This window comes from Puntigrus tetrazona, chromosome 9, assembly GCF_018831695.1.
Source record: "Puntigrus tetrazona isolate hp1 chromosome 9, ASM1883169v1, whole genome shotgun sequence".
In the NCBI taxonomy this organism is placed as follows: Eukaryota; Metazoa; Chordata; class Actinopteri; order Cypriniformes; family Cyprinidae; genus Puntigrus; species Puntigrus tetrazona.
Window position 1 is genome coordinate 24,260,883 of NC_056707.1, and position 27,385 is coordinate 24,288,267.

General features: G+C 38.5%; 1 protein-coding gene across 1 annotated transcript in view; it reads left to right on the plus strand.

Moving 5' to 3' along the window:
- The window catches only part of xirp2b (xin actin binding repeat containing 2b), a 41,078-nt gene extending 18,582 nt beyond the window's left edge, over positions 1 to 22,496 (plus strand). Inside the window, exons 4-10 of the mRNA XM_043249023.1 lie at positions 128 to 256; positions 7,845 to 7,931; positions 9,259 to 9,328; positions 9,452 to 9,546; positions 10,567 to 19,729; positions 21,238 to 21,368; positions 22,360 to 22,496. Coding sequence (XP_043104958.1) covers positions 128 to 256; positions 7,845 to 7,931; positions 9,259 to 9,328; positions 9,452 to 9,546; positions 10,567 to 19,729; positions 21,238 to 21,329 — 9,636 coding nt within the window. The 3' untranslated portion in view covers positions 21,330 to 21,368; positions 22,360 to 22,496. The remainder of the gene's footprint in view (positions 1 to 127; positions 257 to 7,844; positions 7,932 to 9,258; positions 9,329 to 9,451; positions 9,547 to 10,566; positions 19,730 to 21,237; positions 21,369 to 22,359) is intronic.
- The last annotated feature ends 4,889 nt before the right edge of the window (positions 22,497 to 27,385 follow it).

Below are 27,385 nucleotides of genomic sequence, written 5' to 3' on the forward strand. Positions count from 1 at the left end.
TGGTGGATGAAGACGAGAGACAAGTGATCACACTTTCACTCCTATAATCTTGTGGCTCTTGTAAAAGCATAAAGCTGCTTAGCATGATTTTCAATGCAGGCGGTCTCTCTGTTTCTTTCTTCACCAGGTCATGGAGGAAGCCGAGGTTTGTTCCCTGCCTGGGGGTCTGGCCAGCGTCCGCAGACAGTTCGAGAATGAGAGCATGTCATCGACTCACACGATCACCCAGATTCACCAAACACACAGATCTGTGCAGGTCAGTGTTGGAGGACAGTTGGAAACTGCTTCTTAAACTGGTATCTCGTAACCTACCCGGTCTCATGGCGTAAATAGACCTTGGTGCGCTTTATAGCGAGACAAAAAATATGTACCAATAAGTACATATCACTGCAGTTTCCAAAAGAAATTAACACTTGTGGCGGTTTAAACTCTGACATATTTTATCCCTTTCACTCAAATTTGCAAAGTTTTATCACACATGAAGAATATCATGTTATCACATTAGCATCACACATATCTAGCTACGCTTTCATAGATGGTAGGTTTGCTAGATAGCTCAGAAATGTACTCGCGAGGCGAGGAGCTCATGTATAACTACGGCTGGTCAAAACAGTATCGGTTTTGCATTTGTTAACACTTTTAACAAGGTTGGATTTGGTGTATGCCATATTTCCGACATGATGGAGCATTAACTTATGATTAGCATTAGCAACTGTCAACGGATATTTTAATTATGAGCCTATATCAACGTAATAAAAATACAGCAATACAGCAGAGATTGAAACACTGGACAATTTAGTGTTGGAGGTTTCATGGCTAAATTTGACCAGCCTGGTGGCCAATCGTTGATTGCACATTCCACCAGTAAGAGCAGAGTGTGAAGGTTTAATTAGCAGAGTATTAACACAGTTTTGCTTAAAATATTGCAACATTATGAGTGACATATCAGAGTTCAAAAGAGGACAAATTGTTGGTGCATGTCTTGCTGGCGCATGTGTGACCCAGACAGCAAGTCTTTGTGATGCATCAAGAGCCACGGTATCCAGGGTAATGTCAGCATACCACTAAGAAGAACCAACCACATCCAACAGAGTAGCAAGAGGAGGCTGTCTGAAAGGGATGTCCGGGTGCTAACCTGGATTGTATCCAAAAGACATAAAACTACAGCTGCCCAACTCACTGCAGAATTAAATGTGCACCTCAACTCTCCTGTTTCCATCGAACTGTCCGCTGGGAGCTCCACAGGCTCAATATACACGGCCGGGCTGCTATAGCCAAACCTTTGGTCACTCGTGCCAAAGATAAACGTCGGAAAATCTTGGGCTGTGGACAATGTGAAACAACTTCACTGTCTTTCCCACATCCAGGAGAGTTGTGGTGTGGAGAAGCCCAAAGAAGCGTACCACCCGGATTGAAGCATGGGGGTGGATCAGTGATGGTTTGGGCTAAAATATCATGGCGTTCCCTAGACCCAATACTTGTGCTAGAGGGATGCGTCACTGGACTGGACACGTCACTAAGGACCACCAAACCATTCTGGAGGACCACGTGCACCCAATGGTTCAAACATTGTATCCTGAAGGCGGTGCCGTGTATCAGGAAGATAATGCACCGATACACACAGCAAGACTGGTGTGATGAACATGAAAGTGAAGCTGAACATTTCCTAAGGCCTGCGCAGTCACCAGATCTAAATATTATTGAGCCGCTTTGGGGTGTTTTGGAGAGCTCCACCAGCATCACGTAGTGACCTGCCCACTATTCTGCAAGAAGAATGGCTTGAAATCCCTCTGGCCGCTTTGCAGGACTTGTATTTGTAATTCCCAAGACCAATTGATGCTGTATTGGCCCTACACCGTACTAATGAATTACTGTGGTCTAAAACCAGGCGTTTCAGTTTCATTGTCCAACCCCTGTATATCAACGTAATAAAGAAATGCCAGGGTCCCCGTTTTGAACTTACGTAGTGAACATTTCTCTTTGAAACTGTGGAGAAACATGTGTTGCGCAAAAAGTGCACGTATTTTTACACGTACGATTTTTCATCACATTAATAAATTACATTTTAAATTGTATTCAAATAGAAAACAGTTATTTTAAATCTTCTAAATATTTCACAATATATTCTTGTTTTTACAATTATATATTTTTTATAGAAAACTAATGCATGGTACATGGTAGTGTGTGTATATATATATATATATATATATATATATATATATATATATAGTGTATAATACACAGTACATGTTTTCAGAAAATGTAAAAAAAATATATCTAAAATGTTCAATTTACATCATATACATATTTGGTATATAGTATGTGCATGCTGCTATTTATGTGTATTAAAAATAAGTAAGTGCTAAAACACATTTGAGTTGCAATGACTTTGATTTTGACTCACTGACATAAAGAACCTGTAGAAAAAATTATTAAAACGTCACACGTCATTACACACACGTATCGTTTTAGCTTCTACCCAGGCGATTTACAGCACGAGAGAATCATGAACATAATGAACAGCATATTCTTATTTTGTCAAACTAATCTTAAAGGTGTTTCACAGCTAGCTTTTGTTTTCCGTTCTAATCTGCAATTGTAAAATTAAGACTCAAATGCAAAACTAGTTAAAATGCAATGCGGCTTATGGATGTGAGATGCTAAAGTACATGACAAATGTGTCCCACGTTGTTTCAATCAAAGGCGCTTCTGTTCCCTTAGATACTGGACACTTGTGAATCTTTTAGCATGCTTGGCAACACTAATCACCTCTAGTTTTAGTTCTGGTACAGGTATTAGACGCTTTAAGCATGCGTGCAACTTCCTCTTGAGCAAAATGTCTTCTGGTGTAGAAAGTGGAGTTTGCGCATGGACCCCCAGAATGAGATTAATCCTCTTACAGCTGACCTTACACCAAAACCCGAGATCTGACACAATAACAAGTCAAATCTCTACCCATCTGTACCCTCTCAGATCTGCATAGATTCTCTCAAGCTTCTGAAGCCCATTAGCATTGGCACATGCTAATATTATGCATGCAGCGCCTGCCCCTGAAAAAAAAAAAAAAAAAAAAAATCTGATACTGCTTGCAGTGAGAGAAGCAGAATGGAGATAAATTTTGGTCACAGTCTGTGTAATCCAGCTCTGCCGATCCAAATTGAATCCAGTCCACCCATCCATACCAGTGGGTCTGAGCGCGCTCTGTTCGCCCTGCGGGGACGAGGTGGCTTCGGCTCACTGATAGAGGAAAAAAAAAAATCAGACTGAATACAGAATGACAGGAGAAAGTGGAAGATGTGCTCTCATCTCGTCCGCCAGCACAAGTGCTGTAAAGCCGTGCCTCTCAAACTGTGCTGCCTGACGTGAATCAGCAAATGTAAAAGATTATAAAGCATATATTTAAAATTCATTTTTTGTCATGCCGTATTTATAATCTCTGATTGATGTGCAATTTAAAGTGGGCTTCATCCGGTTTGAAATGTGAAATGCATGCGGGATGCTAATCAGGACACTTCAAACCGTAGTAATTGGCTTTCTTTCAATTTGAGTTCTGTTGGCAACAAACCACAGAATGTTGATTTATAGTTTGGGTTGCGTGAAAAGCAGAGGGGTCCAACAAAAACTTGAAGTGAGAATGTTAATGACTTTTTAAATTAAATTAAGTTCTTTTTTTCGGTTTGACTTGAAAATAAAAATTGAGTAAAAAGGCCTCATTTCTATGCAGATTTGGCTAATTATAAAATTTCGCTTTCATTCTCAAAATTGTTAATTTACAAAAAATGTTACCTGCAGCAATTAATTAAAATATTCAAGTTTCTTACTTCTAAATTTTTATTTCCTGTTCACTCGCCATTTCTTTTTAAATACACTTGCAATTTCTTAATGAAAGTTTTTTTGACACCAATTTTTTATTTAGCGAATTAGTTTGTTTACTTTTTTTTTATAATGGCAGCAAATTTCTAACTGGCTTTCTTTCGGCTCGGTAGCATTTAGCCCATCGTTTTGGGTAATGCAACGTCAAGGTTTTGTCCAAATTTATGAACAAACCATCAAACGAAGGCAATAGCACCCTCAGAAAAATCTGTAATAATAGATAACAGTTTGTGTAGCGTTGAGCAATCTAGGCAAACTATCCAATGCGCAACAACCAATTATGGTTTGCTCTCTGGAGATACTTTGTTTAGGTAAACACACTTTCTATTTGCACACACACACACACACTCACACACACACACACACACACACACACACACACACACACACACGTGTTTGTGCAGCGTTGAGCAACACACACGCACACACACACCGATCACACACGTATCTGTTGACACACACACACACGCGCAACAACCAATCACACAGCGTTCAAGTCAGAACACACACACATGCTTACACACGCCACACACACACACACACACACACACACACACACACACACACACACAGATGTTCAGATGTTTATTCACACACACACACACACACACACACACACACACACACACACACACACACACAAAATACTAGCTAACATAACAAAATGCAAAAAAACAATGATGAAGCAGTTGTTGTTTAGATCTGAAAATGTGTTCCTCTACTTTTATGGCTTTACGAAATCAAGATGCAAACGTATACAGACAAAGTGAACATTAGCTAGAATTGCCACATAAAATAGCTAAAGTTTGGCAGTAATCCACAGCTCTGAAGCGTGTTGTAAATGATAGGCACTGAGTAGACAAATGAGAGCATAAGCAGCAAGTATTTGAGAGAAGGATCAAAGAATGCTGCTGCAGCAGGTCATCTCATTATCTGTGCTTTCTGTTGCTCGTGGTGACACTAATTTATTAAACTTGTTTGTGTGTGCATGTTGGCATGGAGGTGTGTGTATATTTAAACTATAACTTGTGTCACATTCTGCGTGTGTTTGGTATGTAGGATGTATTTTTGAGCTTGTTTTTCATCATTTTTCCGGATAACGAGGTCTGGGTTTATCTTTTATATTTTTCTTTAGGTTATTTTTTTCTTTGGATTATCTAACGCGACCTGAAATGTCTTCAGCTTTCTTTAAGACATTTTAAACGAAGCATGTTTAAAACTAGTTTATTTTCAACCACTGTATCTGTCAGTTTATCATCCAAAAATTGATTCGCTGAATTTATGCAGGAATAAATGGAGGAGTGGAAGATGCTGAAGAGGTAATAATCAATAATAAATAGTCGGTACAAGTTTATTAATTAAAATAATGATAAAAAAATAAATAAACCTTTGAAATTTTTAAAATATATTTTAAATAATTTTTAAGAAATATAATAAAGGGGTTTGTTAAAATGCATTATAAAATCATAAAAATATTATATATTTTTTTATTTAATTATAAATGATTTGTCATTTTTGGTGACATTGATTTTTTTCTTATTCATTTTTTAAAACATGAAGTCAGTGAGATATACAGTATATTAATGCGTAATGCACAGAAATATATAAAATAACCTTTTGAAAGTGACAAATTATTTGCTTTATTCATATTTAGAATTTAAAATGCTTGTCTATGGTAACTCGTTATTGCAATTTTTTCATACTTTTCACTTTAATACAGCAATATACCACTTGACAGGTTTTATTAATTGCTATGAAATGTATATTTTTTTCTACACATATGTAGTCTACTGTACCTGATTTCCTATATATATATATAAATGCATAAACACTGCATCGATTTAAGTTCGAAACTGACTTGAACCATGAGCTTGTGAAGCAAAATAGGGAAAAATTAAAATAAAAAAAAAAAAAAGTTATATATATATATATATATATATATATATATATATATATATTTAAAATCACAGAATACAGCCCTACAAACAGCTTTTTTAAATCCTTTAGTCAATCAAGTTAAAAGATATCATTGAACAGTTCACATCTGAGCGTAGCCAATGAACTTTGTCCTTTTTTCCCCGTTTTCAAATGCTTTTTTGCTTTGAATCAAAGTTTGTAGTGTTGCGATTCATCTCGGAGCCGGTCGGTTCGGTTAATGACTTGGAACTCTTTATTAAAGTGTTTTTTTTGAAGTCTCTCTGGAGAAAATGAAAAATACTTCACCAGAAGCCAAGCAGCTGAAGCAGTGGGCGGTCCCTGTTGCTCTGTTGCTTTGATGACTGCTTTTAGGTCTGATTCCCGGTCACCTTTGCCTTTAATGATGCAGTCTACACCAGTGTACGTCAGGCGTTTCTCTTTTAACGACGAGCGCGTGTTTTGATGGATCGGTGCTGATTCCGTCCCCGTTGATGATATCACGCTTGTTTATGTGCAGCTGCGTGTGTTTGTGTGTGTGGGAGTTTGAGTTACAGAATCTGCTCATCCGAGGGCTGAAACCATTAAACCTGCCGTTTAACAGAAACTGACACTAATCGTAATTCTCAAATGGAAAACAAAAATGGACAGATTAATTCCAAACTTTAATTTGTACCCGAGTAGTGCAGATTTCACGCAAATATGCATAAATTAATTCATTTTATTATTATGCGCTTTTTGTTGAAATTATGTCGACAAAGCATGTGTGTCTTAAAGAATGTGTAATATATAATATAATATATATATATATATATATATATATATATATATATATATAATATGTGACTTTTATTTTAAACATTTGACAAGGTTTTATAGTTTTGAAAAACTAACTAAGCAAAAACAAAAGCATTTGAGGCCTGTTGCATTGACACCTAGCTTCAAAATCATATATTTAAAAATAAAAATATTTTTTTCATGTTTTATCTATTTTAGTCTCTACTGCTCATCGAAGCTGCATTTATTTTATTGCAGTGATGTTGTGACATATAATTACAATAAAAAAAAAAAAATTCTATTTAAATATATTTTTCAGAAGCAAATCTGTCTTTTCAGCATCGCTGCTCCAGTCTTCAGTGTCAAGTGATCCTTCAAAAATCATTTCAACGCACTGCTTCAATGCTTAGTATGTATTATCAGTATCTTCGACTGACTTAATTATTATCTTATTATCGGTGTCTTTATTGAACAGAAATAAAAACACACATATATGACAGACCGAGTCTCTTACGCAGCTCCATACACTTACAATCGCGATACACTTCATTTCAAGTAGATTATGCCTGCGTAATATTCAGTCATTTTATCATGTGTATTTAAGATGCGTACTATCGGGTTAAATCAAATGAAGGCGCAGCTAGTGCAAACCTGACACGTTTTACTTTTGCATAGCTTATGTCAGTGCGCTTGAATTTATAATTACGTTGCGTAATTAAGTCTGGAACACACATGTGACGATCTTTTGGTTGCATAAGTAGCTGTGTAAAACAGTAGCTGCCCGTTACAAACTGTTCCATGACTGCCACTATTAAGTACACAGACACCTTCAAATAAAGTTCTTTGAAATAGCGATGTTGTTCACGAAATAAATGCAGCCCGAGCAGAAGATTCTTGATTATTCCAAATGTTGAGCGGGTAGTGTTAAATCATTTTCTAAATGCTTTTCATGATGCTAGATATGATTCCACCTTCGAGTTCGAGCGAGCTGCAGTTTCATGCTTCTGTCAGACTCGTGGCAGTCTGTGCACATGTCACATCTGCCTACTTACCTCCCTGTCACCTGCTAGTCCAACTGAGCAGAGAGTACGGCTGGTGCAATCAGGTGAAGGGTGTCAGAGAAAGAGAAAAAATGCACCTATAAAGACGAAAATCCATCTATAATAATGGTTTAAATTTCATTCGAAAAGGCTGTGCGGATAAGATTTGTGTTTGTGCGAGAGAGTGTGTGTGTTTTTCCATGTCTCATCCCCTAACAACCCTTGTCTCCTGTCACGCAGGAGGTGTCGAATTCATCAGCGATGAGCGTGGCGAGCGGCAGCGGGGGTCGACACGTCTCGCAGCAGGTCTTCCTCCAGGATGAAAGGGTACGGACATTTCCGACAGCCCCGCTGCTAATAACTCTCCATTTCACAAAAACGTCAGACACTAACGGTAGCGGCTCTCGCCGACGGGGGCCGCGCCGGCAATCGCACCGCTCTTAATTTACAGTCTCGTTTCTGTTTACTATCTGCTGTGAAACGTCGCCGCAGTGGATCAGTTTTCAGTAACGTGAAAGTGTTATTTAGAAGCTGGAGGTTTTTAGCATTTACGTTCATTCATTTGGCGGGTGACTTGCATTGCGTTTAATGTGAGTATTTTATATGTAACGTATATGTTATATATGCTTTATCAATTCGTGCGCTTCCTGAGAATAAAGCCCATAACTTTGCCCTCATAATCTCATGGTAAAGGATGCTAAAAAGGATTAGAAATGGGGACAAGTTGAAGTAATCCTGCAAAGATAGATATATGGTCCGGTAGAATAATTCATGGAATATTGATTGTTAAATCGAGTGAGCAGATCAGCGTCTGCTGGGTGGAATAAAAATAAAACACTAAAACCCTGAAAAATTTAATTCTGATAAGAATAAAAGTGCTTCAGAGGTTCTTGTCATGTCAAAGTAACATTTAAAACAGTTCATAATAATTTGATACATTTTAAAATATAAAAATATATTACAAATAAATATATTATAATATAAAAACACATGTGTATATATACATCTATATATGTATGTGTGTGTGTGTATATATATATATATATATATATATATATATATATATATATTTTTTTTTTTTTTTTTTTTTTTTTTTTTTTTTGTTACATAAAAATCATTTAATCTTTTGGTTCACATTGGTTTACTTTCTGATCAAATTTAAATTTGTAAAATATTTAATATATAATTATTTTATTTTAACTGTAAATTGTCATACGCTACTTTTACCCATCATTAAAATGCATCTTTCAGTGCACATTAACATTAGAAGATCAAAGAGAAAAGAGACCAGGTGCTTCATTTATTTTCTAGTTCTAGTATGTGTATTTATTTCATTCGCGCTTTAACTCAGTGTTTGTGAGAGATACTTCCCACATATTCCACATTGAGAGTTTTGAAAATGTGTTTACTCAGTATAGTATTATAAACTCAGCTGCTAAAGCATGGTTGTAACAACACCTCCTTCAGTGGTTCGACTCTCTAGGAATTAGCGCACACTTACTTATAAAACACAATGCTTATGAAAACATCTGGCAAATTCATAAATGTAAATTCAGGCCAGAACTGTTTGTTTAGATCCTTTGGGATGCACTCAGTTTCATTATTGCATATGCCACTGAATCGAAGCTGTTGTATTTATTTTGCCACATTACAGGCTGCACGTGATCAAAGCGCTCATAACCGGGAGGTTGTTTCCAGTTATGAGAATCATCACAATGAAACGGGTAAGTTTACCAGCGGTAATTTATAGATAATAAGTTCCATATCACACAATGACTGATTCTTCAGTTTACCGTGCATTTTACAGAGGCTCACGAGATGTATTTAATTTTGATTTTTGCTTCCAGAGGAGGAAGAGTACTATCCAAGGCTCTCGACTAAAGAACTGGCACAGCATTTTGAAAAGACTATTGAGGAGGCAGCCCCCAGCAAGAAAATTAAGGTAAGTCTCTTTTAGCCTACATCTCTGCTCTGACACATGAATGTATTATGCTTTAATAGGATTCAGTGCATAAAAAGACTCTGCTTACCATCTTTTTTACATGTTTCCATGAGTCCCTCTGCTTTCAACGGCGTAGTTGTATTTAGCTTCATAAGAGTTGAGAGCATGTGTTCATCTGCCAGTGTTCTGACGTTGTTATTGTAAATTCACATCTGATATGAGTTATTTTTGTTTTTTTATTGTGCATCTAAACCACAATTCATAGCAGTGGTGGTTCTTGCTCTCAACATTTTTTTGCTCGAGAAAGTGCTTTACTTGAATATCAACATTGCATAAGATATTCAGGCTTGTTTTTATACACCGTGTCTTTAATACAAGTGTACATTAGCACATTAAAACTGAAAAATGCGATAAAAATACACTTTATTAAAGAAACAGTTTATAAAAACCTGCCTTACTGTCTAATGCTGTATCGCTTCTCAAATAAGTTTTCGTGATTTAGAAATTTTTACATATTTTACTTGGAAAATGCCAGAAAGACTAATTAAAACTCATTAAAAAGTCATTTTTGCAGTGTGCAGTAATTTTTAAGTGTAGCACATGATATTGATGGCTTTAGGGGAGTGTGTCTAATATATTCATGATGCTGTTTTTTAAATATAACAATGCACTGGGTTAGAAAAATCATTTGCTTAGTTAATGGATAACTCGTTCAAATGTAGAGGGCACACATAATGCAGTTACAAAAATCTGATAACTTTTCCTTTATCTGTGTAAGGTGGTGCTCTTCATTTATTTTCATGACGCTTAAACAGAACCTTTTTTTAAATGCTTTTTTGCTGGTCTTTTTTGAATGCACAATAAAGACACAAAAATACTTGAAATACTAAAATAATTCATCCATATTTGGCTATTCGGCTTTTAATTTAAAAAAATTAAGGTATTTTTCTGATCCAGCTGAAGTATAAGCCATTTCAGAGCTCCACTGAATTGTGTTCATTACTCTTTCCCTTAAAAAAGATTGATCGTGACAAAAGTCGTACTCAGCTGTCATCAGATGTGAGCGTGTCCCATCAAACTGTGAAGAGTGAAATATCAAGTACTCTAAATAGTGTTGCCTCAGACAAAGTGGAGGAAGGTGAACTGAGTTATGAGTTTGCTTTTGATGATGATGATGACAACGATGAAGATGATGATCTGGATTATCTGCCACCACCCCCACCAGATTTACTGGAAGAACCTTCATATGCCGCAGAAAACTTTCCGGAACCTCCAGTGAAACACACAGTGAACAGACAGCAATACTACAAACAGAGGGAGCTATTAGAGCTAAAACGTCTGTGCAAACACATTCACCCTGATGTCAGGAAAGACCTGGAAAGAGATTTTTACGATGACGAGGACACTGAAGCGGTAGGAGACGTTCAAGAGGCCGCATACCAGTTTGAACATACCGGCAGCAATTCAAACGGAAGCCCGGATCGTGAATATTTGGAGTGGGACGAGATTCTGAGAGGAGAAGTGCAGTCCATGCGCTGGATGTTTGAGAACAAACCCTTGGACTGCATTAAGGATGATTCAGATAACGAAGATGATGGCAAAATGTTCAATCAGCAGGAAATCATTGCTGGAGGTGACGTTAAGAACAGGGCTTTGATGTTTGAGACGCAGCCCATGGATGCACTGGGATTGCAACGGGATTCAGCTAAACAGAACTATCTAGTGAATGAAGTGGGGAAGAGAGATGTGCGGGCAGCCGCCTGGTTGTTTGAGACAAAGCCGATGGATACGCTAAATAAAATTCACACTGATGATGAGCAAACCAAAGAAGTTATTTTCACACAGGAAGTCGACGAAGGGGATGTGAAGTCTGTGAGGTACATGTTTGAAAACCAAGAAATGGACTCTCTGGGCGACACTGAAACTATGGATGAGAAGCAGCTGCTGAGCCTGAAGTCTGTACTGGAGGAGATCAAGTCAGAAGTGAAGAAAGTCATATGGATGTTTGAGACGCAGTGCCTGTGTGTAATGAGGGAACACTCTGGTGAGATGGTGTTGATTACTTCTGTCCGCCGAGAGGAAACGGAGAAAGGTGATGTCAAAACATCAAGATGGCTCTTCGAAACGCAGCCTTTGAATGACATTGACATGGACATTTCTCAAGTCAGGCTTATCTCCAGCATATCCATGGAAGACAATCAGCTTGGTGATGCAAAAAGGGGAAGGTGGTTGTTTGAAACAAAGAAACTTGACTCCATAAATGCTCAATGGGAGAGGCTGCAAAAGCAGCAGAAAGAAGAGATTCTTGGGGCAGATGTACGCAAACACTGCATGGCGTTTGAGACACAGCCTATGGACACTCTTAAAGATGATGCCAACTCCAGACCGGTCTCTTCAGAACAGATTATTGGAGGTAACGTTCGCTCTGTGAGACACTTGTTTGAAAACGCTCTACCGGATGAATTCAAAGAGCTTCCAGAAGTGGGAAAACTAGATAAAAAAGCAGTCTTTGAAGAAGGAAGAGGTGATGTGAGACACCAAAAATGGATGTTTGAGAATAAACCTCTGGAGAACATTAAAGATGAGGATGATGACATAAACCAACTTAAGAAAACCATAACAACTGATGAAGAAAGAGGCGATGTGAGACATCAAAAATGGCTGTTTGAGAACCAGCGTTTGGAAGACATACAAGAGCAAAAGAGAGAGATTGTGAAGACAGTTGACTCAGAACAAATAGATAGAAGTTATAAGGGTGATGTCCGCAGAAATTGTTGGGTGTTTGAGACGCAACCGATGGATTTGTTAAAGGATGATTCCAATGCCAGGCCAGTAAGTGCAGAAGAAATTATAGGAGGTGACGTTCAGTCTGCCAGACACTTTTTTGAGACTGCGCCAAAAGATGAGATGAAAGAGCTTGCAGAGGTGGGGAAGCTCAAAAGAATGATGACATCTGAGGAGAAAGGAGACGTTCGGCACCAGAAGTGGCTGTTTGAGAGCCAGCCACTGGAGCAGATCAGAGAGGAGAGAAAGGAAATAACAAGAACGGTGAATCTGGAGGATATAGAAAATGTGGATGTGAGCAACTACACGCAAATTTTTGAAACATATGATTTAAGCCAATATGACGAAAGTCAGAAGATTCAAGTTGAGGGTGTCACAACTGGCTCTGTTAGATCAAATAAAAATCTGTTTGAGTCCACACCATTATATGCACTGCAAGACAGCTCCGGGCATTATTATGAGGTCAGAACTGTACGGAGGGAGGAAATCGTCAAAGGAGACGTCAGAAGCTGCCAGTGGATGTTTGAAACTCGCCCTATTGACCAATTTGACGAGAGCATCACTAAATTCCAAATAATAAAGGGCATAACACAACAAGAGATTGAATCTGGAGATGTCAAGACGGCAAAATGGCTTTTTGAAACCCAGCCTCTTGATGCCATTAAGTATTTTAGCAATATTGAAGATGAGGAGTGTGTTACTAGGGAAACAGAAGAAATAGTCAAAGGTGATGTTAAAACCTGTAAGTGGCTTTTTGAGACCAAACCTATAGACATGCTTTATGAAAGGGAAGAGCTTAAGAGTACAAAAGATTCTGATGAAGTTCAAAAAGGTGATGTGAAAACATGCACTTGGCTTTTTGAAAGTCAAACTCTTGATGCTATACAGGACAACTCAGAAACGGTGTTGCAAACTCGCACTGTGAAACAAGAGGACATTCATGGAAAAGATGTCCGCATGGCACGTTTCTTATTTGAGACTGAGAACCTGGAGAACATAAGTGAAGGACAGCGAGAAGATTTTAAGAGTGTTACTGAGATAGACATACAATCTGGGGATGTGTCTCGGATGAAGTATATATTCGAGACCCAATCTTCCGATGTTATGAGCTCAACCTCTGAGGATTTCATGAGACAGCTGAGGAGTGCTCAAGCTGAGGATATTCAGAAAGGAAATGTTGGAAATTGCAAGTGGTTATTTGAAAACCAACCCATGGACAAAATCACAGAGAACCCCGGCGAGCTAAAAGGAGCTCGTACAGTACAAGACGTTCAAGGAGGAAATGTTGATAAAGGCAGATTTATTTTTGAGACCTACACATTAGATAACATTCAAGATGCATCCTCTGAGGCCGAAATAAGAAAGCTGCAGAAAGTCATCAGAGAGGATGAGGAGAAAGGTGATGTTAAAACGTATGCAATGATGTTTGAGACTCAGCCTCTCTATGCCATCCAAGACAAAGAAGGCCACTATCATGAAGTGACCACACTTACAAAAGAAGAAATACATAGAGGTGATGTAGTTGGAGCCCGTTGGCTGTTTGAAACAAAACCTCTGGACTCAATTAGAGAGACGGATGAGGTCTATCTTCTAAAAGCCGTTACAGAGGAAGATATCCAAAAAGGTGATGTTAACTCAGCAAGATGGAGGTTTGAAACACAGCCCCTTGATAAGATTGCAGAAGATGCCAAAATATCAATCAAAACTGTTGAGGACATTCAGGGAGGCGATGTAAAGACAAACAAGCAGCGATTTGAATCTGATGCATTGTCTGAAAAGTTGGTGCGTACGGTCAGCATGAGTGAGATTCACAAAGGGGATGTTAGGACAGCAAAATGGATGTTTGAAACTCACTCAATTGATCAGATACATGCTGAAAAGTCAGAAGATGAGTTGAAAACTGTTGTTATGGAGGAACAGCTGAAGGGGGATGTCAAACAGTCTGTGTGGCTATTCGAGAAGAATCCTCTTGATCATATTAATGAAAGTGACGAAAGTAAACAGGTTATTTGTGAAGAAATCCCCAAAGCAGATGTCAAAACCACAACTTGGCTTTTTGAAACTACGCCGTTCACTGAATTTAATGAAAACAGCTTGGAGAAGACAGAAATCGTTGGTAAAAGTGTTAAAGCCACCCTCTACGAACTGTTCACCCAAAGAATGGTAGACAACAAAGGTATCATCATAGAGGCCGATGAAATTGGAGATGTTCGCATGGCTAAGTACAACCTCTTGAATAAAGAAGCTCCCCAGATCCAAAGAGAAGAAATCATTAAAGGAGATCTGCAAAACATCATGATGAACCTCCTTAACAGACAGGAGAAAACTGAGAGGGGAATCGTTATAAATGCAGAGGAGAGGGGAGACATCAGCGGTGCCGTACAACAGCTGCTCCAAGAGCACAGCAGCACCTCTGTGGAAAAAGAGGAGATAATGAGAGGTGACATTCAGGAAGCCATAAACAACCTGCTGAAAGAGGAGAGCACTGGCAAACGGGGCATTCTCATTCAAGAAGACGAAAAGGGAGATGTGCGTATGACGATCTACTCTTTATTCAATTCTTCCGAGGAATCAAGTGCTCAGAAAGAAAATATAGTTGGAGGCAATGTTAAAGGGTGCCTTGAGAGACTTTGCAATCCAGACACAGAGGAGATTGTGAGAATTAAAGTGGATGAAGCAGAGAGGGGAAAGGTGAGCTTTTATTCTACATGTATTGAGTCAGGTGCACTGGATTACCTCAAAAAGCTGCAGGTAGAGCCAGATGAGGCTGACCCAGGGAAGATTGAAAAAGAGGAAATCATCGGTGGTGATATTAAGGGAATGAAACTCAGCCTGACACGTAATCAAGCTGAAATCGGTCGTCTGGTGGACAGGGAAGATATAGTCCCAGGCGATGTTCATAACACAGTTAAGGTTTTCATGACCGAGCCTCTGGTCTCATTTGAACATTTACAGAGAGAAGAGATTGTGAGAGGAGACCTTCAAGCTGTGATGAATTCCCTGACACAGTCTGTAAACCAGACGGTTGTTTTGGAGAAAGAAGAAGTAATTCGAGCTGATTTACCTACAACCCTGAGGTCTCTAGAGGAGGCCCAAAATCAGCCCAGAGAGGTGGAAAAGCCTGAAATCATTCCTGGTAACATCAAAGGAGCGCTGAAATCGCTAAAAGACTCGGCCTCCACCAAGGCGGAAATTGTCATAGAAGATTTAGTGCCAGGTGACATCAAAGGTACGTTGAAATCACTGGAGGAGGCCAAACATGCAGTGAGAGAGGTGGAGAAGGAGGTGATCGTAAAGGGTGACATTCACACGGCAATACAGAGTCTACATGAAGCGTCAAATGAGAGAAAGGTTTGCCAGCAGGACATTGGCGTCCAGGGAGATGTGAAAGGCAAGATTCAGCTCTTACTTGAGCCTCCTCCATCTCCCAGAATGCAGCGCAGAGCAAGCACAGAGGGCGACGTGAAGCTTTCCATAAAATCACTCTATGACACCCAAGAGCAAGTGCTATCAGAGAAGGAAGAAGTGATAAAAGGAGACGTTAAGGGCACAATAAAATCCTTAATGGAAACAGCACAGAGAGCAAGCCCAACGATTCCCCGAAGGCAGCCGATAAGAAAGGTCAAAGTTCCTGCCAAGACCCCGTCTCCATCAATGAAAGACATCCCGGCACAGCAGCCCATCCCTGCAGTTAAAAACCTTGATATGAGCAGTGAATCAAAGAGAAGCGCTCACAAGCAATCAATGCAAAACAGATACAAATCTCAAGAGAGCACTGCAATCACCACTCACACCACAGCATGCAGCCAGGAGACAAAGACCACAGTGCTGGAGCACAAAACAATTGTTCAAACGCATGGCATCAAAACATTGAAGACAGACTTCCGTAACCTGAAAAAAAGTGGCTGTAAGGGGTTAATCAAATTGGATAAAAGAAAACAGCAGGAAATCCATATGCCCCCTCCACCACCTGACCCCGAACCACCTCTGCCTCCCCCTCCAACGCCCCCTCCGGATTACGATAGCATCTCTTTCCCCACTCCTCCTCCGAGCATTAGGGGTGATCACGATCTCCCCCCTCCACCTACTCCTCCTCCTCCTCCTCCTTCATGTGATCCAGCCAAGACAGAACTTGAACATTTACCACCTCCACCAACCCCACCACCTCTTGCCATGGCTGAGCTAGACCTCCTCCCTCCGCCTCCCACAGAACAGGAGCTAGACCTGCTTCCGCTGCCCAACTTAACACCATCCAAACCCACTAAAATGACTGTCAAACCCGTCAAAGCACCAAAATTGTGTAAAGTACCCAAGCTGGAGCCAACGATTTCATTTGAGCAAATGAATATTCAGACTACACAAGAGACCAAGAGAAGAAAAAATGTCACCGCATCATCAGTTAAGTCAACCGTGATAACCTCTGAAATTCAGTCTGTGTTTACAAAACAGCCACCGGACTCTCCAAGGCCTCCCAAGAAAGTTTTCGCACCCTTGACGCTCACCCCACCCGCCTCTCCTCCTCCGCCATCCAAATCTCCGGTAAGCAAATTCAAAACCCCATTAATACAAGCTGAACAGAAGTACAGACAGCAGAGGGAGGAAAGCTGCACGCCGCCACCGCCGTGCTCCCCGGCCTTTGAAATCTGCATGCACGAGTCAGTCAGTGCAGCCCTTGAAATGCTTTCTTCAGAGAGCACAGGCGCGGTGCAATCAGAGGCAAGCATATCATTTGATTTCACTCAAGAGAGAGCTCAAAAGAGTGTGACCAAATCCGAATCAGCCACAGACTCATATGATTCATCCAAGCACACAGCTCTCTCAAACGCTCCCCCAAGCAAGGCTTTGATCGCTGCCACAAATGAGAAATCTCCTCCAGAATCTCCTGTTATTTCCTCAGTTAAACAGAACATTATCTCTAATCAGTCATCGCAGGGCTCGTCAGGTCAGCAGCAGACCACCTCCACTTCAGCTAAAAAGAAAAAGAAGAGATCCGTGACAACCAATATACAACAGGTAACTAAGACGGTTATTAAAAATGCAACCAAAGAAGAAATAAAAATGGACAAACCTCAATGTAAAAATGAATCTGAGACTGTTGGAAAAGATGTGAGCAGCATATCCGAGGACAAAACAAAAGAGGAAAGCTCTCAGAAGAAAAATCAAGACAAAAACTCCCCTGATCGATCCCGACCAAACAAAGAGATTCAAATTAAGAATGCTGAGCAGAAGCCCCAAAAGGTTGATAGTCAAAAGGCTAAGAAAGTTAGTAAGAGTGCTAAACTGGAAAGCAAGGAGAAAGCCACAGTGGAGCTGGAGGATGTTCAGGTGAAAGAAAGCAGAGAAAAAAGCCCCACAGAAACAGAGAATAAAGTGGAGAAAGAGGTCAAAGAGAAACCTGTAGAGGGGCCCCCTGCCACTCCAAAAAAGAAAAGGAGGAATAAAAGTAAGAAAGACAGAGAAGCCGCTCAAAGCAACAATGGCGCATCCATCTCACCCACAGAGGCCACGCCTGCTGAGCCTAAGTGGCCAGTCCTGACATCTGATGAAAAACAAGAAGAAATCACCGTTGTGCAAACACAGCACACCATTCAAATGGGACACACTGAGGTTTACACGGAGGTCATGAAATCTGAAAGTACAGTCCAGGAGCAGAGTTTCCAGGAGGAGGGCGCGACTGTAAAACTTCAAAAGCAGGCCAGTGGAAGCCAGCAGATTCCTAAGGAATCAAAAGATGAAAGCAAAAATGTTCCAATAAAAATGACAGGCAAGTCTGCACAAAAGGAGCCTGCCGAGTCCTCGACGGAGAGCGCCGGCACATCTCTAAGACAAGCCGAAGCGCTGAAGATGTTGTCTCGTATCTCAGAGTTACAGGGGGTTGCGGGAAAAATTGACTCTAAGTCTGTGAAGACGTTACTCAATGAAATGCCCGCCTGGCTTCTGGGGCCAGAGGAGAAGAGTGATTTGGAAGGGGCAGCTGCCGAACACAACGAACTGAAGCTTAAAGAAATTCTTGCTCATGTTGAAAGCCTTGTTCAAGCTAAGCTAATGCACTTTGACTGCGCTATTGAAAAGCATGAATGCGAGGCCACCTCTGAAAAATTTGTTTCTAGTGGAGCCATACAAAGGATTTCGAAGATTTCCATTGGTTCTACAAAGTGTGAAACACAGAAAGTGGTCAGAGAAGAGACGAAAACGTCACGCAAGAGTCGAAAGCAACAGATGAGTAGCGTTACAACTCTTGACCCCAGAGCTCCATCCCCATTGTTACGGATGCGCTCTCCCTCACCTACGTTCATCACCATCGAGTCTACACGGAGAACCGACTCGCCACAGAGGGCAGCACCTTCCCCTTCCCCAACACCACCAACGCCTCCTCCTCGCAGGTCTGAGACGCCAAGCTCTCGCTTAAGCAGGGCCTCCCCTTCACCCTCCTCGAATCGGGCAGATAGTCTGACACGGCTCAGAAATGCCACAGCTACGCTCTCCTGTGGTGCATCGCCAGATCCGGTGCCTCACCTTGTGACAACCCCTGGAAAGAAGTCAGAAATTGTGGAATCTCCCGTCACGTTCCAACGCCAGATCAAAATTGATTCTAAACCTGCAGACGAAGAGACTGTAGGGTCTTCTGAAACACAAATGGTGACCATTGAAGGGAATAACTCTACCGTAAGTGGAGATGCCATTATTATTCCAGAGTGTTTAGGCCCCAACAACGAGACAGGAAAAGAGAATGAAAATCTCTCTAAGGATGACCTCTCTGGACAAGCTAAAACAACAGAGATGTCAGAGGGGAAAATTGTTATTAGAAAAGACCCAACTGACAATACAGAGAAGCCTGGCAGGGAAACTGAAGACCTGGAGCCTGATACGGGGAAGAAAGCAAGACAACAAGAGGATATGGCTGCTTTCAACATCAAGGATATTAAAAATGTTTTTGAAATGAGTGAGCAAAGTTCCCCCATCAAAGAGCTACAAAACAAACAGGAGGAACAGGAGTCAAGAGTGAGTGAAATTGCATCTGAAGGTTCAAAGCCTGAGCTTCCTCCAGAGAGGGAACAATGCTCCCAGCAGAGCTCCCCTCCGCTTGTGAGCAGAGATTTGAAAGTAGACAAGTCTGTCGATCCAACAGGCTTTTCAGAATCAAAAACAGTCACTGAACGTTATTCTTCTGTTGACGAGTTCGGCACTAAAATTATCGGATCAAGAAGCACCACGACGGTTTCCTCGCACTCTGAAAGCGTTACGACACAGTGGGTGCCGTTTTCCTATGCTGATGCTGTGAAGAAAAAGACTTCAGAGGTGATGGCGTCACCTGAAGCTTCTGCAGAGGAACTGATGAAGAACTTCCATAAAACGTGGACAGAAAGTGAGAGTGTGTTCAAAGGCTTAGGTGTCACAGGTGAGAGAGCCAAGCCACCTACTAGTGCATCAAACCGAGACTGCTGTGCCCGGTAAATATGCCTGCAGTGCATGATGGGAATGAAATTTAACAACAAGATGCCGCAAAACTTCTGTGGTACATGACCAGGTCAAACTGTGTATGTTTCTAACTTTTGTCTTTTAGATAATTTAAACGCGTATGTGAATGTGACAGTCATAAAACAACTGTGAATCATTACGGTTAAAAATTTTAAACATTTTAAAATTTGTTTAAAACTTAGTTTGAAAGTTTAAAGTTTTACATTTATTATGTATTTATTTATTTAGTTAAGTTAGTTCAAATTCCCATAGAGTCACAAACAGATTTCCTTTTTTAACTTTAACATTTTTTGTTTTATATATATATATATATATATATATATATATATATATATATATATATATATATATATATATATATATATATATATATATCACTGTATACACTGTGTGTATATGTGTGTTAAAATTATTTGAATTTGAAAAATAAATAAATTAATGCATGATTTTAAACTTTAAACTTCAAACTCTTTTCAACTCATTTTAAAATTTCAGCTATTAACATGCACATATTTATTTTTTTTCATTATTTTTAATATCACACTTGCATTTTTTTTCATACTATCTGACACATATCACTGAACTAAGTGTCCTGGGAAATCACAGAGTCTGGGGAGCAGCCTACACTCTTTTTTAGCCACTCTCTGCCTACTCTCGCTTGCAGCACCATCAAAGAAACAAAAAAGACAGTTTATCAGCTTAGAATATTAAATATCTCAATAGCAGTGCTTTCTCCGGAGTGCTTTCTCCGTAATTGCCATTCATCTCTGTCTCATTTGCATTTGAGAGTGCTGCAAGAATCAAATGTACTTTAAAAGCAAAATGTTTTAGGGATTGATACAGAACACCGACTGAAGGAAAACAAAGCTCGAGTTTAAAATTTTGTCTCTGTGTGACCTGAGAAACAGCAACTTGGCTTTGTGTGTGTGTGTGTGTGTGTGTGTGTTTTGTTTGTTTGTTTCTTTTTAGAGACTGCAAGTTTGCAGGATCATTACATTTCCCAAAATAACTCTAGAAATTATAACCCAATTGTTATTCAGACTTCTATACACTCAGCTAGGGAAAATAAATAAAAGGCTAGATTTAAAACAAATGGTAACCCAGCATTGGGTGCATATTGAACAGTGCACTCGTTTGGCTAGAGTGAAAAGAATATGTTTTTTAATGTAAACTGCTAATTGTCTGTGTCATTTTCATCTTCAGTTTTGAGAAGTATTATTGCTTTAATGTATTGTCTGTCTAAACATGTCTTTGACTAATGCCGTTGTTACTTTACGATAACCTAACACTGCAGCGGTGGTTGCTGGATGTGATTTGCCCTGCGTTGCTTGGATGTAGAGCTGAATGTTTGGCAAAGTCCTGCGTGGTAATATTGATTGTGCAGAAAATGAATTGACTGAAGTATGAATATCTTTACCATCTTGTCAGATTCGAGTACCAAAGTCGGAGATGTGTGCAGTGTGCAAGAAGAGGGTTTACCCCATGGAAGGCCTGATAGCCGACAAAAAGAAGTTCCATAAATCCTGTTTTTTATGTGAGCACTGCAAAAACAAATTGAGGTATGTCGTAAAATATATGATATTTCAATCAAAAATGACATATTTGCTGAAAATGTACTTGTTCTAGGGCAATTTAAAGATGTAGATGAGTTTGTCCCTTCATCAGAACAGATTTAGAGAAATATAACATTACATCACTTGCTCACCAATGAATGCTCAGTGAATGGGTGCCGTCAGAATGAGAGATTTGTTTTTATATAAAACAAACCCATTATTAAGATGTTTAGGCCTTGGTGTTATCTTCAGACAAGTAATCATTAGTTCAAATGATTAATTCATTACTTCTGGCTAAAATATGAGTGCATAATAAAGAATAATGCTTCCGTCACCTGTTGTCCTCTCACATCAAAATCTACTGACATGTTTGTTTAGAACTGTTTTGACTTATAAATGGTGCCTTATCTGTGTATATTTTCTCTTTTTCAACACCGGAGAAAACAGTTCTAGGAATAGACGACTCATATTACAGTTAAATGCTTCTTAATGATCAATTGGTTTCTTACAAACATGCAGCTTTTCACTTCATAAGACATGAACTGATTGACTGGATATGTACGACTCACTTGTTGATTATTGTGATGTTTTTATCAGCTGTTTGCTTTCTCATTCTGACGGCACCCATTCACTGCAGAGCAAGTGAAGAAGTTCCCACGAAGAACTAGCAACCACATAGCAACACCCTAGCATTGTAACAAGTGTATAGCGTGTATGGTTGTGTTTAAAAAGCAGCATAAACAGACAATTTATCATATTTAACATTAACATAAATATTCCAGTAGGTCTAACAATGCAAGTATTCCGACATAATCAATTCTAAAATGATTTTTTTTGCATAAAGTGCCATTATTTGTAACTATAAGATAAAGTATCCTGCATAAATCCATTTAAATGGAAAGCTTGCATTGCAGTTCTCATTTACAAACTGTGCGGATGCAGACAGCTCTATATATTTTCTGTGACTTATGAATTATGAAACTCTGTTGTCTGACAGCCTTGGAAACTTTGTCTCTCTCCATGGACATTTATACTGCCAGCCACATTATAAACAACTCTTCAAGTCTAAAGGGAATCTCGAGGATGGATTTGGACAAGGATCGCAAAGGGATTTACTGGGCGTCCAGGAAGCAGTGAGTACAGACCATGACGGATCAAATTGGAGATATTCACTTTCTCAAAGCAGCATGTGCTCGCTCTCAGACATGTTTGAAAAAGAAGCAAATAAACCCGATCAAAGCCCTAACAAAATGTCTGTAGTGTGGCCTCCGCAAACAGCCTCTCCGAAAAAGGCGTTCTCTCTGGATCAGGATGTGAAATTAGTCAAACCCGTTTGGCCCCCAAAGAACGAAACTTCAAAGTCTCCTAAGTACCAGCGTCGGAAAGCCACTCAGAGGACCACACTTTAGGAGGAGCGCAACACGGCCTTGGGAGACATCTCATCGATCAGCGGCAAACACAGCATGTCACGGCAGCATGAGGTATTGTGGGAAACTTTAGAAACAGGAGGACGCGTCGCGATGATGAAGAGCTTCGAATGCAGGGTGAGAAACTCGCCGTCGGGCGGGTGAGGAGGGTGGAGGGAAGGAGACGGTGGAGGTGAAGAGGTAACAGGAAGTTGATAAGGATTTCGGGAAATGATGAATATGTTGCGTATATATAAAGTAGGCGCAGGTTCAGATGGTTTGTGTGTTATGTTGAAAGGAAGACTGAAAGAAAGTGAAACTGTGAAGAGACAGAGAAAGGTCGTGTTTTACTCCGTTATTAAAAAATGATCATTTTGCATCAAGAAAATAAATCCTATTTTAATACCCCAATTCTCATTACAGTAATTTAATCGGTCAATCAATCAATAAATAAAATCTCATCATCACTGCTGTAATTTGAAATTATTGAATGTTTTAGAATTTATATATTGTCTATTATTATATATATATATATATATATATATATATATATATATATATATATATATATATATATATATATATATATATATGTATATATATATATATATATGTATATATATATATATGTATATATATTATATATATATATATATATATATATATATATATATATATATATATATATATATATATATATATTAAATTTCTGACAGTACAAAGCATTTATTGGTTCTAAAACAGGATTTTTTTGGTTATGCAGGATTTTTTTTTTTGTGTCCATGTGCGCTGCGTGCTGTTTCTGGGACGTTTTGGGAAGTCTGTTAAATGTTACATTTTCACAACTTATCAGCGTTCTAAATTGAACTGACTCAAATTTAGATTTGCATCCCTATGAAAACGGTGCATAGCTTTTGACCCTTGTTAGGACTTCTTTATAGCATACATATAGCTGTCCATCAACTGAACTCTTTAGATTTGCATCCCTATATTTTTTATATTCTTTATAAGGTTATACTGTATCCTGGGGATTCTTTTCGCAATTCAACTTTTTTTTTTCCTTTTCTTCTTCCTGTGCAGCACCTGGAGTGTTGTGTGGGAGGAAGACAAACAAAACACATATTTGTAAATCTCTTGTCTTGTTTATAATAGAAGTGTATGTCCTTCTCTCTCTAAACCGAAAATATTTTGTGAGGAAAATGATCTTTTTAGAGTTGTCTTCTATGATTTGTACTGGACAATCCCTGATGGTTAAATTAAGTCGGGTTGGTTCTTGCTAATTTATTGATGCAATTAAAATAAAGACATATTGATATCACCGTTTATGCGTTCGGTTTAATTTCTTCATTTTATACGAGTGAGTAAAATAAATTCTTTACTCTAGTGCTTTAAAACCCGCACGCTCTTTATATTTCTTAAGGATTGCTTGTCTGGTTGTGTTGAGAGTTTGCACTTTAGTGCATTGAGGCTATTTTTATTTTTTTAGCACAGCGGTGTAGTGTTTTACTCGAAAACGCTTTTCATCAAGCATAACCTTCCTCTTCTGAGAATCGACGAGAGACTTTTGAAGTGAGCGGTGCTGACACGTGATCACATGAACTGCTGGTCAACTGCGTTTCTGCTGTAACCGTGCTTTAACAGGAATCCCTCAGCATCACTCACAGTGAGAATTTCAAGGTGTAGTGTTTAAGCAAACCCCTAAGACTGTTGTAAATCAATAGCTCTTGCTGTACGGTCGCCTGAGGGAGAAGTGTTAGATTGATGGAAGCTGGAACAGTCGGCGCTCTTTTACAGCGGCGGCGGCTTCAAGACTTCAAAATACTCTCATCAGCACCAGCAGGACGGGAAAGGAGAAGGGTCGTAATCAAGCGGTACGTGAGCTCTCTTCTTCTTGTTTGTGCTGTGGAAAAATGAGTAAATAAGACGCACACTAGCATTCAGTCTTTTCTTTATAGTGTGTTTTCTTGAAACTGATGTGTTTATTCAACCAGGGTGCATTAAGTTAATCAGAAGTCACAGTCAAGCATCATAATATTGCAGATCAATAAATGCTTATCTTTTGACTTTTCTGTTGTTCTTTATATATATATATATATATATATATATATATATATATATATATATATATATATATATATATATATATATATATATAGTATATATATATATATATATATATATATATATATATATATATATATATATGTACACACACACACACACACACACACACACACACACACACATATATATATATATATATATATATATATATATATATATATATATATATATATATATATATATATATATCTCAGTCAGTCCACCTTTATTTATATAGAGCTTTTAACAATACAGATTGTGTCAAAGCACTTAACAATATTAAATAGGAGAATAGTCTGTAATGTATAAAATAAGATTAAACACTTAATTTTCAGGTAAAGCCATTTCATTAATGAATCCAGAGATGTTAAATGTTGCACACACACACACACGTATACACACACACACACACACACACACACACACACACATACACATACACACACACACACACACACACGTATACACACACACACACACACACACACACACACACACACACACACACACACACACACACACACACACACACACACACACACACACACACACACACACACACACACACACACACACATCATATTGAAAGGAAAGTTGATGGGTTGGAAGAAATTGTGTTGGAAAATTTTCAACATTGCAGATAATAATCTTTCTTAAGATGGAAATCAGTATATTAGGGTGGTTTTTGAAGGATCACGTGACGCTGAAGAACGGAGTAGTCATCAATGAAATGAATTGCGTCATAAAATAGAATGCGCTTAAAACTAGTTCACAGTTTTGTTGTTTTTCTGATACTTTTGATCAAATAAATTCTAGACTTTTTGATAAAGTGTCTAACCGTTTTGTACGTTCAGACAATATTGTCTTTTAATACACTCATTATACCAAAATATTCGACTCTGTGATGTATTTCAGAGATCCGTCCAATAAAGTTGCATTTTGTTGCATTTAAAATGCTGTTCTGTTGTTGTGGAAAGAGTGTGGAGGCTATTTTATTAAATAAGGGAAAAAAATGGTTACGTCAAATTTTAAAATGAATTTTCTTAGCCGCATTTTTTTATACATTGCATGCTTGCACGTGACGCATAAATCACCTGAAGGTCCAAAGAAACCTACCATACGTTTAGCTCTAAAACTATCATGTCAGAGCTGAAATACATTCCCCTTAAAACTGAATGAATTCTGGAAAGAGCCGAACATGTCTCACGAGCTCTTCTCGCCCGATGTGGATGTATCCCGTTTTCACCTTAATATTATTTCTCCGTGTGCTTCTCAGGGCTCGCTCACGAACGTCTGAAATGAGTGTGTTCATACAGCGGGCGGTCCGTCTGCTGTAGATGTCTGAGACTGTCACCAGATCGTTTATCTCAATTACTAAGCTCTCTCATATGTAGGCTATACCGTAGCAAGAGGTTTAAGGCCTCTCGTCTCTGCAGGGTGTGAGCTAATCTGCCGACACCAGTGGAAAAAGCCAGAGAGAAGAGAAAGAAAGACGGAAAGCTTCACTCTTCAGCTTCCATTTGTGTTTAAAGTTAGTTACTCGCATCCCGCACATGCTTGTCTTGCTGGATAAATACGACGCTTTCATAAAAGCTCCAAGAGCACATGAATCATTGAGTAAAGCCCATCTTCCGCAGAGATGCTGTCAGACGATACACGGAGAAGGATGGAGCTCACCTTTCCGCAAGTTTTATAGCTAAAGAAATAGTTCTGGCACAACACGGAACTCTATTCAACGAAACAATTTATTCAGCCTCGTGTCAGTTTTCACGATAGCTTTATAAAAATCTCCTGGTCCTTGTCATTTTTCACATGCATTTACAGGAGTTTCCAGCTTTGAAAGAATGTGAAAAGTTGACTGTGGCAACCTTGCACGATTGTAGTCTTCTGGAGGGTTATTGTAGTCAGCTATAACTAAGAAACAAGAAAAGAAGACGGAAGGTTTAACTTATTTTTTCATCTTATTTGGCGAGGAAAATCACATTTTTAAGCAAGACAAATATGACTATACAGACAAAACATGTAAATAAAAATAAAAAATGGCTAAACGAATTCATGTAAAAAACAAATATCAAAAGTAATATATATATATATATATATATATATATATATATATATATATATATATATATATATATATATATATATATATATATATATATATATATATATATATATATATATATATATATATATATATATATATATATATATATATATTACTTATATATTTATATATTTTTATATGAATTTGTTTAGATATTTTTTTATTATTATTTTTTTATTATTATTATTTTTTTTTTTATTATTTATTTTTATTTACATGTTTTGTCTGTATAGTCATATTTATTTTTATTTTATTTATATATGTATTAACTATTCTTTTTTAAAACAAGGCTAATAATAAAAACATGTAAATAAAAAAAATGTTACAAAATAAAAACGGAAAAAACAACTATACTATATTATAAACCATTAGCCATTATTTATAACTGTAATATTGCAGTGATACTA